We start from the raw sequence: 13,132 nt of genomic DNA, 5'->3' as shown, positions 1-13,132 counted from the left end.
GGGCCAATGCCGCAGATTGCAACCAAAAAAAAGGCCTCACATACACTCAGAAGCGCAGCGAGTAAAAACAAGCCCAGGGTGCAGCGCACACACACACACACGCTTACAAAACATTTCCTTATTATTCACTCGGCTCAGGTCGCTCTGTTCCTTCCTCCCCCCCCCCCCCCCACCCAAAACATTGAACCAATATCTTAATCTCTTGGTTTCTATCAGAGATGCAGATACACGCACACATGCTAGAAATGTTTCTCTCCAGTAATCTGTTCTCACACTGTCCCAGGCCAGCAGCTTAGTGTTGACTGCTCTGTATCCCTCATTTCTAGATCTACAGGGCCTCATATGTCCAGAGCTAGGACACATTTCAAGCGTGTGTGTGTGTGTGTGTGTGCGTGTGCGTGTGGGTGCGATCTTCTGACATTGTTGAAAAAGCCACAGCTTTGGATTTGAGACCTTAACAATAAATATCGTATTCCTGCTGCAATGTTATTTGAACTCTTGAAAGGAAAAGAGGTTAGCTCCATTATTTCTTTCCAGAGGTTGGCTTTGGTCAGCGGGAGTGCGGTAAAGGCATGCATAGTTTGGCTTTCTTTGATTTACTTTCATATAAATGAAGAAAAGAGCATGGGGATACTTTTCTTTTTGGTGCATGTCTGAAGGCCCTCGTTTGTTGGTTCTAAGGAGTTGCCAAATTAGAAAGTGATCTCCTTTACTTCACTGCGGTGCCCCCTCATCACGCGCGCGGCGTTTCCCCCTCTAAACGCTCCCGCGCAAACAGGAAGCGGCGGGTGTTGGTTCACGCTGGCAGTGTTATTATCGGGTTGACTATCGTTGATCCTTGTCGGCCGGGTTTCTGAACGACGTCGCTCCCTGAAGGATATACTTGAGGAACGGGTCGCATCTGTGGACCTTTGGTCGAAGCAGGCAGCGCAGACACACACAATCACAGGCACAGACATGCACGCACACGCACACAGTTTATCTCGCAAAGAAATGCCTTGTTTTTCATTCGTCGGGTTGTTGCGCAGCCACTGCGGGAATTAGCATCAATATCTATAAACACACAGCCCTGATAGCCCACCCACAGCGATCCTCCATCACCACATAAGTAAGCGCCTCCGGGATCTTCTGCATGGAGGAGAGCCACCGGCCCGTCACCGAGCAGCGGGAACCACGACGGCACCGTGGAAACTTTGGTGGTGGGGAAATGGCATGTGGCGTTTGCGTGTGACCGTGTTTGTCCACTTTGCTCCCCTATTGAAACGGGTTGCCTCATAATGGAGGGGGAATATTTGAGTCCCTGGCCGCAGTCGTGCGTCGCGCCGTTAAACGGCCGGGCTGACGCTTCGCTCTCGCCATCTTCGACAGTTTGGTTTTGCAGCGCGGTTGTTGGTTTTTCTCGTCTTCATTAGCTCGTTCCTCAAGCCCGTAGGCGGGATAATAGTTGTTCTCCCACAGATGTTGTTCTCAACTTCTCTTCCCGTGGTTGTTTCTCAGGCTGCTACGGAGTCACGGCAGAGGACGTCAGAGAGGAGTGGTCATGTGACCGCTGCACGGCGGAGCGCTTCAACGCGGTACGCATGTCCGAGCACACACACACACACACACACACGCACACACTCTGCCTCAGCCCAGCACACACACCGCCTGACCCCAGCACACACACACACCGCCTCACCCCAGCACACACACACTGCCTCACCCCAGCACCCACACACACCCTCACCCTGCGTTCTCCCCAGATGAACATGGACGCACATGCAAGTACAGACACAAGTACACTGATGCAAACACACACACAAACACGCACACAGGCAACGCTGATGCAAGCACTCGCACAAGCACAAACACAAGCGTGCACACCCAAAAAACACAAACAAAGACCCAATTACCCAAGCATACGCACACATACAAGCACACACACCTACAGTCTAGCAAACAGAGCCATGGGTAGGAATGACTTGAATAGGCTGAGAGCAGACCGAGACTGTCTCTCTTATGCCAAGTGGTGTCGGTGGTCCCTCAGCCCTGAATCCCCTGTTCCTGCACCTTGTCCTTCACAGGAGTGCTGCCTCTGTAACCTCCGGGGCGGCGCGCTGAAGAGAACCACAGATGACCGGTGAGATGCTTCAGACTCCGCCTGTCAGCAATCACTCCGAGTGGCTCTCCTCTGAGCCCCAGGTGCTAAGGTATGTGTGTGTTTATGAATGTGTGTGTGTGTGTGTGCAGGTGGGCCCATGTGATGTGCGCCATAGCTCTGCCAGAGGCGAGGTTCAGCCACGAGGCCAAGAGGAGTCCCATCGACACCAGCATGATCCCTCTGCAGAGATACCGCCTGGTAAGGACACGCACACACACACACACACACAGAGACACAACCACACACGGACACAAACAAACACAGACACACACACACAAACACACTCACACAAACCTAGGAACACACTTACACACATGCCCTCACAGACAAACACACATAGGTACACACGCACACACACAAGCATCGGAACACACACACGCACGCCAGCGAATTCAGTGTAGGAATTCCCCACGTCCTTGAGGACTCAGTCTAATTAATGAAGTGTTAGCAGCTCTAATTAACAATGTGAGACGAACATGCCCACAATCAAAACTAGATAATTACCACGAGTGGGTAGAATTGTGTGTGTGTGTGGGTGTGGGTGGGTGGGTGGGTGGGTGGGTAGAAGTGTGTGTGTGTGTGTGTGTGTGTGTGTGTGTGTGTGTGTGTGTGTGTGTGTGTGTGTGTGTGTGTGTGTGTGTGTGTGTGTGTGTGTGTGTGTGTGTGTGTGTGTGTGTGTGTGTGTGTGTGTGTGTGTGTGCACGCACATGGGGGCATGTGTGTGTCATGCATTTGGCCGTGGATTGAATTAGTTTGTGCATTTAAGCTTGGTTTTTAGGTGTGTGTGTGTGTGTGTGAGACGAGAGAGCTGCAGAGTGGATCAGCAGACCTGACACGTTGACACTATAGTTAGCTCTGTGCTGCGGGCATCTGGAAAGCTCAGCAGAACGATGAGGAGAGACGATCACCCGGGCTAACGCTGGCTTGTGAGAGGGTGGCCAATATTTACCCAGACATCCCTGGTGAGCATTCATGCTACGTGTTAGCGTGATGTTGACCGGGAGCCTCTCTCACGGTAGGTGTCGTTGCGTGCGGCAGCTCTGACACATGTGAACAAGAAGCGTTAGTTAGACGCCATGGATACAATGAAAATATCCTCGGTGAATTGTGTTGGTGTGTGTGTGTGTGTGTGTGTGTGTGTGTGTGTGTGTGTGTGTGTGTGTGTGTGTGTGTGTGTGTGTGTGTGTGTGTGTGTGTGTGTGTGTGTGTGTGTGTGTGTGTGTGTGTTTCGGGCTGCGTTATGGGAACGGAACGAGGGAACCACAAATGCAGCTCATGTTTCACTGTCAGCCGTGCGTTTCCAGAGGCTTTGAAGGCTCATATTCTCCCAAAAGTGCTGGTTTGACCAAAATCAGGGAAATTGAACAGAGTAAATCATAGTCGAAAAGGCAATATACATGATTCTTTCTGAGGGTTTGAAATTACTGCTAAAATGGCTCTGCGCCGGGGCATCTATAATTTCACCCCTTAGTCATGTTTGCTCTCAGATAATATACATCCTGTGTTTTCGTTATATATTATTCATGAGGGCAGTGTCTGTTTTCCTTCCCTTATTCCTTCTTTAGGTCAACATGGTTCACGGCAGAATAGACTTCAGTGTTCTCATCTTGTATCCCCCGACAATGACCATCAAAGAACCTATATCTCATGCTGGTCATGGACCGCCCGCCACCTCCACAACACATTAGAACAATCAGCGGACGGGAGGGGGAGGGAGGGATGGGGGGGACGGGGGGGGGTAGGGAGGGGGAGGGGATACCCTCTGGTCCGTCCTTCATGGTCAATGTTGTGCTTCCGGTAAATGGACCACTCTGTCTTCAGGCACTAACTCCCCCCAAACCCTCACTCAGCACTTTCCACTCCATGTCCCCTTGTCAGAAACACACTTCCGCACACACACGCAGACACACACAGTTGTCACATACACACACACACACACACACACCCACAGAGCTGTCACAGACTCACACTGACTGATGAGGACATTTAGGGACGAGACGAATCCCACACAGTGGTCCGTCCTCGGACGCTGTCGTCGTGTTCATACCGTGTGCGCCTCGGGTGATGGAGCCCAGTGTGTTTAGTAAATGGGGTGTGTGTGTGTGTGTGTGTGAGGCGTCTGTTGTTGGCCGTGTCCAGTTGTTCTCCTGCTTCTTCTTTAAACTGCGTTTAGCGAGCCACGTGCCCAAAAACATCGGCCTGGACCCGGCGTCCGCGCAGGCGGGCCAGCTCATTCATCATTTACCACCAACACGCGGAAACACACATCCGCACTCTCGCACACTAACACACACACACTCCCACACACATTCATAATTTACTGTGGGAATGTTCTTAACACATGGCTCAACACCAGAATTCAAAAGCAACCCAGTGACTGCACAGGCATGGAGCGCGGGGCCACACACGCGCACACGTGCACACAACTAGACTAATCACATATTCCCACGTCATGAACCCCACCCCGTGCTCCCATACGGGGAAGACATCAACAGCACACGTGCGTCCTGCTGATCAAACTGCATGGATGTGATCTGAACCACGGACCAGTACTCACTCCAACGCTGTATGTGTGGAGAAATGGCCTCCCTGAAACGCTGCCTTACTTATTCACCGTGCGCAGTGAGGAGGAGTCTAAAAAGTTGGCTCTGACCCCAGAGGATCCACATTTTCAAGAAAGATTGCCAGAATGAGCGACTTGTACTTCAAGTTTGAAAAGCCTACCAGCCTTTTGGGCTGCCCTGCAAAACATGGTGCTGGTGAAATAAAATGGCACGCTTTAATGATGGATAATAATCTGAAGACAGGCCCAACTGATACCCTAATCGCAATTGCCTCCACAAATTCGTTTGAAGGGGTATAATTGAATCAACGCTAAATCCACTAGATTAGATCAGCTAGTTTAGGAAAACCCCAAGTACCCCAAATGGTTGACTTTTTTAGGCACCTTCGTACGGAACGATTGAAAAATGAAAAGGTTGCCCAAGGCCAGGACCCTCGCTATCAGACCGCAAACGCTTGAAATCCGCTTTACAGCCGTAGCATCCTGGGCCTGTGGGTACGGGCGCCATGCTCGCCACGCTAAACGCAGAGTTACACTAAGCATTGTTTACCATTTACACATCTGCTGGTCTCCAAGGAGTTACTGCCAGGAGAAGGATGCATAAATATGGAGAGGGAGAGAGAGCAGAGGATATTTTATTGTGGAGGGGGAGAGAGGGAGAGGGGAGAGATGTGCTATAATGGGGGAGTGTCGTCATTTTTTCCTTGTCCAGCGGTGGAGGAAATAAGAGGGGCGGGGGGGGTGGTGGTGGAGGCCGTGGTGGAGGGAAACAGACTTGATGGGCTGGTTGGTACAGCAACACCAGAATGCGCGTGCAGGAACATGGGGGAACATTGTGTTTGTTCAGCAATTTTGTTGTGCAGTTGCCGTTGCTCCACTGCCGTTGCTGCCAGCTGCCTATCACTCGGCGAACTGAGGAGGAAATGAATCTAATAACGGACCAGCCGCCCTACTGGTGGATGTGTGACCTCACATGAGGTCGTCTGGTCGACTCCAATTCCACAGCTCTCTTGTAATGCAGCAGCAAAATAACATGTTCTCAGTCGACCTCTTTGCTTTCTGCCCAGCTGTCGTTCTCTCCTTGTTTCTCGTTCTCACTCTCGCTCGCTCGCTCTCTTGCGCTCTCGCTCTCTCTCTCTCTCTCTCTCTGCCCCTCTCCACTCTCTCTCCCCACTCCCATGGTCTCTCTCCCAGCTCTTACTCTCTCTTATACTGAATCCAATAACAGAACAGAATAAATTGACCCATCAGCGTCTACATCTCCGGGGTATTTTCTCCTGGAATTGGGGAATGGTGTCTTGGTGCTGCGGCCCCTCTTCACTGGGTCTCCATTACCTGGCCCTGCGGCTATAATTCATCACGGCCAATCACGTCCTAGGGGGTTAGCCCCACCCCCCCCAAGGTGTAGTCCCGCCCCCTCCCAAGGTGCAGTCCCGCCCCCCCAAGGTGCAGTCCCGCCACCCCAAGGTGTAGCCACGGCCGACCGGATACATAGACATGTTGGAAAGCCTGAAAGGCAGCGGCTCTCCCCTTACAGAAGTGATGAATAGGCAGACAGACTATTTGCCTAAACGTTCAACAAATGGTCTCAAAGTGGATTTAAAAGACACTAACTATGTCCATCTAACTCAATATGTCAGAGTGGTTGAGTTGCATGGATCTGTAGCTGTAGGTGTCATCCCTTCTGGGGCGGGACGGACCAGAGGCTGGTCCGGGAACCAACAACTGAAAGGGGGCGGGATTAAGCCTTGTTTCCTGGTTCGTTATTGAGCATTGAATGAGTGTATTTCGACAGTGGCAGTGTCTTCATTAGGACACCCCTTTCCAGCAAGGGGTCGCCCTGCAGGGTCTGTAGGGCGCAGTTCTAACGCCGCTCTCCGGCCGCTCCACAGAAGTGCACCTACTGCCACAAGCGCTGCTCGGGGAAGCGGCACGCCGGGGCCTGCATCCAGTGCTCCTACGGCCGCTGCCCCACCTCCTTCCACGTCACCTGCGCCCACGCGGCCGGCGTCACCATGGAGCCCGACGACTGGCCCTACGTCGTGTCCATCACCTGCCACCGGCACCAGTCACGGAGCTCCGCTGCGGTGAGTGACAAAAGGAGGGGTTCCGTGGGGAGCTGCCTGCACAGGCTCTCTTTGTCTCTCATTGATAAAATTAATTGGATCCACTTTTACATTTAGGGCGTTTAGCAGACGCTTTTATCCAAAGCCACTTACAATAAGAACATTTTCAGAAGAAAGGGATGCAACAATATATCGCCGTCGGTATCGTCAGGATGTTCATAGAAACAGGTGTCCAGCACTAACAATTGCTAGGTTGACCCATTCCCCGTACACAATAAAGATAGCTCGGATAAGACGCTACACGATGCTAAGTACTATTCTTAAATGCCAAGACTCAAAATCCGACGCACGCACGCACGCACCCACGCACGCACGCACGCACGCACGCACGCACGCACGCACACAACTCCCCAGCGGTCTGAGCGGCGCCGTCTGCCCTGTGTGTCCCAGAAGCAGCGGGCCAGCGAGGCGGCCATCTCCCTGGGCCAGACGGTCATCTCCAAACACAAGAACCTGCGCTACTACAGCAGCAGGGTGACGCAGGTCAGCTCGCAGGCCTTCTACGAGGTCATGTTCGACGACGGCTCCTTCTCCAACGACACCTACCCCGAGGACATCGTGGTGAGGCCCCCGGGCGATGCACGCACAGGCAGAACTGCCGTTTTATCACCCTGAACAAAGAAATTACACATACACACATTACACACGCACACATAACACACACACACACACGCATAACACCCTCTACACACACACACACACGCACACGCACACATAAAACATACACACTCATATGATCACTGTCTCACTGTCTCACTCACACAATCACTGCCTCACTCACACAATCACTGCCTCACTCACACAATCACTGCCTCACTCACACAATCACTGCCTCACTCACACAATCACTGCCTCACTCACACACTCACTGCCTCACTCACACAATCACTGCCTCACTCACACAATCACTGCCTCACTCACACAATCACTGCCTCACTGACACAATCACTGCCTCACTCACACAATCACTGCCTCACTCACACAATCACTGTCTCACTCACACAATCACTGTCTCACTCACACAATCACTGTCTCACTCACACAATCACTGTCTCACTCACTCCCACAATCAATACCTCACTCACACAATCACTGTCTCACTCAGCCTTTTACTACAAGCAAACACACCACACAAGCGTTAATTCATGCAGCCTTATTCATAAATACACACCAATTTAGGATTGTAAACCTTCCCTGGTAAGAAGAGGGATTTGTCAGGCGAGCGGTAATGAGCTTTTGTTTAATTGCCGCAGAATGGCGCTGACAGCTGCTGTGACTGACACTAATAGTCTATTGAACCTATTGAATTCAATAGCATCCTCTCCCCGTTGAGCCCAGTCCCAGTGTGCGCTGAGCCCTAGCTCTGCTGCTCTCCCCACAGAGCCGGGACTGTGTGAGCCTGGGGCCCCCCGAGGTGGGGGAGGCGGTGCAGGTCAAGTGGCCCGACGGCCTCTACTACGGAGCCAAGTACCTGGGGTCCAACACCACCCACATGTACCAGGTACCAGCCCCGCACGCCGGACGCACACAAGCACACACACACACACACACACCTGCAAACACACGGCCCGATCTGGGGTTTACAGGGGAACTTTTCCAGTGTAATGGGGGCCGGGGGGGAGGGGGGAGATGGGAGCTGGGGGGGAGGCTGGGGGAGGGGGGGGATGGGAGCTGGGGGGGGGGGGGGGTTGGGGGAGGGGGAAGATGGGAGCTGGGGGGGGGGGGGGGGGGAGCGGGGGAGCTGGGAGCTGCGTACATATTTGATCCACTGTACCGGTTAACCCGGCGACGTCATCGAGGAGGAAGGAGATGGAAGCCTGGGGCCCAGAAGGGACACAGAACTCAAACCAGCTCAACTGACAACACTTCCCACTGCTGCCTGTTGTCAGCTCCCCCCCAGGTCTATGTATAGAGAGAGGAACAGAGAGCAGATAGCTGGTGGTGCTGAGGACATGGCTGGATGATGTTTGGAGGACGGACATCAATAGAGTGGGAGGAAGAGCTCGGCAAATATGCCCTGTGGGGGACGGGGGGGGGGGGGGGGAGGGGGGGAGAGAGAGGGAGGACGACAATCTGCATTATTCAAACTCACTGAAATATTCACCGCGCAGAAAGACAGGCTGCTGCTGCTTCCACTTAGGCTTTATTTAGTGGGGCTGGGCGTCAACCATTAGACATGCACAACTGGCCCCGTGACGCACACACACACCGTGGAGCCGTGCACACTTATGAGGCGAAGTGGGCCAAGTGGGAAGGAACAGCTCTCCATTGTACGGGGAGGTGTGCTTCCGGTAGGAACATTTTAAGAGGCTCGGCTTCTAAGGGCCGTGAAATGTAGGTCGTTGGAAAAGTGCAGAAGACGAGGTGGGTTTATCACCGTTGACCTGGCGGTAAAAGGAGAGGCAGTGAAATGTGAACGTCACCAGAGGGGAGATAAAGTGTCGAAGATGGCTGAAATATGACTCCCCGGCTTGTATGCCCCCCCAAGGTGGAGTTTGAAGATGGCTCCCAGGTTCTTGCCAAGAGGGAGGATGTGTACACCCTGGAAGAAGACCTGCCTAAAAAGGTGAAAGGAAGACTTGTAAGTGTCCGACCGTGCGGTCTGCTTTAGAGAGGGAGCTCCCACTCCCGGCCGGCCTTGACTCAGATCAGGGTGGGTGTGAAATGACCAGCGCTCTTGTATGTTGGGAATGTGCACCGCGCTAAACGGTTTGTACAGAATGCTCTACTTCAGTGGCTTTGACCTCTTTTGGGAGTGTGACCCTCTCGAAAAACGCATTGACAGCTTTGCATAAAAAGTAGCAGGGTGACATGTTTGCATTTTTAGCGGCGCCCTGGTGTTAAACCCTGGCCAATTAGATTTGAGTTTGAATTCAACGCTCACCTTTATGTAAAAAAAAAAAAAAGTGTGCGGCCAATCAATTTACATTTTGTTGTAGGATTATTTTTATTGTACCAAGCCAGATATTATTTCCACTACCCATCATATCTATGATGTTGGGCCCTAGCTCTCCATGGCCGGACAGGACGGGACTGGCTTCCTGGTGTAATCCCCTCCTTCCTGTGTGTCTCTAGTCCACGGCCTCCAGCATGCGCTTCCAGGACACCTTCTTCACCACGCAGGTGGAGAGGAAGCGCCAGCGCACGCCCAACTCCCGCTTCCAGAAGGACTACGTGGCTCTGTCGGCCAGGAGCTCCTGGGAGCCACGCAGCCCGAAGGGCAAGTGAGGAAGACCACCATGAGGAGGAAGAAGGACGGGTTGGATTAATCTGCAGATCAACGACAAATGAATGCACTGAATTGAGAGAGGGGATTTGTGATCGATGGATGGGGGGGGGGGGTTGTGTGTGTGTGTGTGTGTGTGTGTGTGTGTGTGTGCGAAGCTGCCGCTAGGATGGAGCCTAGGATCTCTAATGTCCGCACCACAGAGGTTATGCACAGTGTTAAAGGCTGAGGCAGTCTGTACTACCATCCCTCTCCTTAAATCAAGTTTTTTGGTTTTTTTCCTGCTCCATACTGAGATTGAGAATCAGATTAGACGGTCTGCACTGGCCGTTGGTTATCCATTGTTATGGATCAGTGTTTAGGTAGTTCCAGCATTATCAGGCTCAGCGTGGGATCAGCTGGATGAACAGACGGCTGTGCTCTAGCGGCTATGGATAACATCGTCACGCTTTGCCACCGCCATAATGTTTCATATCAGGGCGGCGGGAATCATGAAAAGCACCAAGGATTCAAGTGTTTTTTTGTAGTCAAGTCGTTTTGAGTTGCATGATCAAAAACCCAAAGGATAACGGGTGGGGCAGTGGGCAGCAGGGATCAGGGGTTGGAGGTTTAAACACCCTTAAAGGGACCAGGAGTCCTGGGTCGCTTTCTGGACGGCCACTCTGGTGCCGAAGTCGATCAGAGCGCATTATGATCACATTTGTCAGGGAATAAAAGCAAACAAAATCAAACACAACTTTGTCACGCCACCATTTTTAATCGACACAACCACATGTTTTTTCCTCTGTAAATGAACACATTTCAAGAGCTGGGATTTTTCTAAGTAGATTATCTACTGTAGCTTTTTTGGCAGGGTTCTGCTGATCTGGTTTTATTTTGTAATTATATTTATGCACTTTGCTTGTTGTACTTTCGTTCCATGTGGTGCTGTTACGTGTCCGCATGGTAAATTGTCATCCCTACTGCTTGTGATGGCTGAATAACTTAACATCAAAGGACATGAGTCGCCATTGAACATTAAGATGTTGAATCTTCATGTCCAATCGAACAGCCTGCTAATAATAACTTTCCAGGAAGAGTTATTTGGGAAGGAAGTTGAGTTGGGCATAGTGTTTTAATGTCTGCCCTATTCACAAGTCAAAATGAATCACTACTGTCAGTCTGTGTTTTATGAAACACACTGTTGGAATTATTTAAATCTCTGTATTTATTTTTGGGCTTGCTATATAGACGAAATATTGGTAACTGCCATTAAACAATAAAAAAAAATCCATATTTGCTTTTTTTAAATAATTTGTGTCGGCTGTCATTTTTTTTATATTTTATTGTCTAATTATTGGACTATCACTTTTATGAGAAGTAAATGTGTCCAGGCAGGGATTTCATTTGACTGTTAAACGTATAATGTTACGTCAGAAGTCCATCATGGAAATCGCAAAAAAATAGCTATGACATTCAGGATAATTAGCCTCCAAATCTCCTTAAAGTGTAAATACTGTATTGGGAGTGAGGCCATTTAAATTTGTTAGATTGCCACAGGGATTGGGTCTCTGGCATCACACAATGACAAATATAACTGCAAGCGGTGATTAGCGGCATCCGAGCAAAATTACAAGTCAAGAACACACTAATGGAGGATATATAAATATGACAAATAAGGAAAGATGTTGATGAAGACGTTACACTTAATGAAATACTGTGCCTCGGCTTTCAGGTGAGCTGCAAAGCAATGCCCGAATGTCAGGTTCAGCTTGTTCATAATTCTATAATCGAGATTCGAAATCTCAACCTAAGGATCACCTGTACAAGGCATTATCCCATTGAGCCGCTGATAAACCTGAACTGCAGCCTCATTCACAAGGTCAAAATGTCTATTGCCCCAGAAACCTCCAAGCACACATTTCTCAAGTGAATTAATGGCTTTCTTAAAAGCATAATCCTGAAATATCTTTGAAATTCTGGGGAAATTAAACCAAGAACACTAACGGAAGAAATATAAATTTGACTGTTAATTATGAAGGAAAATGGTTAACGAAGAAGTTCCCCTAATGCGGTACTGTGTCTTGGTAGTCCGATTCTTGGAAACGAATGATTTGGAATGTTGATTGCCTGATGAATTTCAGGTGCTGTTTAATGTTGTGTTTCTTAAATGATTGGCAATGACAGAATGTCATGTTCAGCATGCTCTAATCAGGATTCGAACTCTCAACCTAATGATCACCAGTAAAAGGCATTATCTTATTAAGCCACTGACATTCCTGAACTCTATAAAGCCTCATTCACATGGTGAAAATGTCTATTGATAAGCACACAACATCAAGAAAACTCAAAGCACACATTTCACAAGAGAATTAAGGGCTTTCTTAAAAGAGCACAGATCTGAAAATGTGCACTGTTAATGGTATCCACCTAATAATAGCCGTATGGTAGTTATACAATAAGAAAATGGTCATATAGGCAAGATTGGGCGATTTCCACGCCCAATTGGACTACCTTTAATAACGTTAGGCTGGAAAATTAGCATTAGGCAAGTACATACATTTTCGGCTGGTTTTATGGTTTATTTTAATTCTTTCTACAAGCATCAATCAACCTTTCATAAGGCATATCGTTTGTGCAGCTATTACTTCAGCCACTACTACTACTTCAGCGACTAGGCCTACTACTATTTCTACATCAGCTACTACTAGCCTACTACTTCTACTTCAGCTACTACTACAGCTAGCCTAGTACCACTAGTAGTACTATCTTCCAGCTTTGACAGTAGGCCTATTCAATTTTAGCTTCCAGCTTTTGTAACAATGTATTTCAGCACTTTGCTTCTTCAGATAATGCAATTCAACGTCTGTCAGTTTTTCGATTTCAGCGGAAGGTTTTTTAAGCAGTGCATTGCAATACATTTGACCTTTCAGATTCTTCTGTTAAATTTATTTTACATTTCTGCATTTTTAGCAATGCTTTGCGCTTTTCATTCAGCTGTCGCTTTATTTGTTTCCAACCATTTACATTTTTTTAAATGGTGTGCATGTTCACATTGTTTATTCCATTTAGACTTTTGAACTCTGTTCAACTCCCTT

At 49.5% G+C, this 13,132-nt stretch overlaps 1 protein-coding gene across 6 annotated transcripts in view; it reads left to right on the top strand.

Annotated features, from left to right (window-relative positions):
• LOC130379089 (lysine-specific demethylase 4C-like) overlaps window positions 1-12,054 on the top strand; it is a 30,841-nt gene extending 18,787 nt beyond the window's left edge. For 2 of the 6 annotated variants that reach the window (XM_056585682.1, XM_056585683.1), the window contains exons 15-22: window positions 1,498-1,574; window positions 2,064-2,119; window positions 2,230-2,338; window positions 6,596-6,790; window positions 7,184-7,390; window positions 8,211-8,330; window positions 9,318-9,410; window positions 9,905-12,054. In XM_056585682.1, the coding sequence (XP_056441657.1) occupies window positions 1,498-1,574; window positions 2,064-2,119; window positions 2,230-2,338; window positions 6,596-6,790; window positions 7,184-7,390; window positions 8,211-8,330; window positions 9,318-9,410; window positions 9,905-10,057 (1,010 nt within the window). In that variant the 3' untranslated portion in view covers window positions 10,058-12,054. The remainder of the gene's footprint in view (window positions 1-1,497; window positions 1,575-2,063; window positions 2,120-2,229; window positions 2,339-6,595; window positions 6,791-7,183; window positions 7,391-8,210; window positions 8,331-9,317; window positions 9,411-9,904) is intronic. The other 4 variants (XM_056585684.1, XM_056585681.1, XM_056585687.1 and 1 more) reach the window with 4 other exon arrangements.
• Window positions 12,055-13,132: the final 1,078 nt, after the last annotated feature.

The sequence above is a fragment of the Gadus chalcogrammus genome, chromosome 3, assembly GCF_026213295.1.
Source record: "Gadus chalcogrammus isolate NIFS_2021 chromosome 3, NIFS_Gcha_1.0, whole genome shotgun sequence".
Lineage (NCBI taxonomy): Eukaryota > Metazoa > Chordata > Actinopteri > Gadiformes > Gadidae > Gadus > Gadus chalcogrammus.
This window is presented reverse-complemented; position numbering and strand designations above follow the sequence as displayed.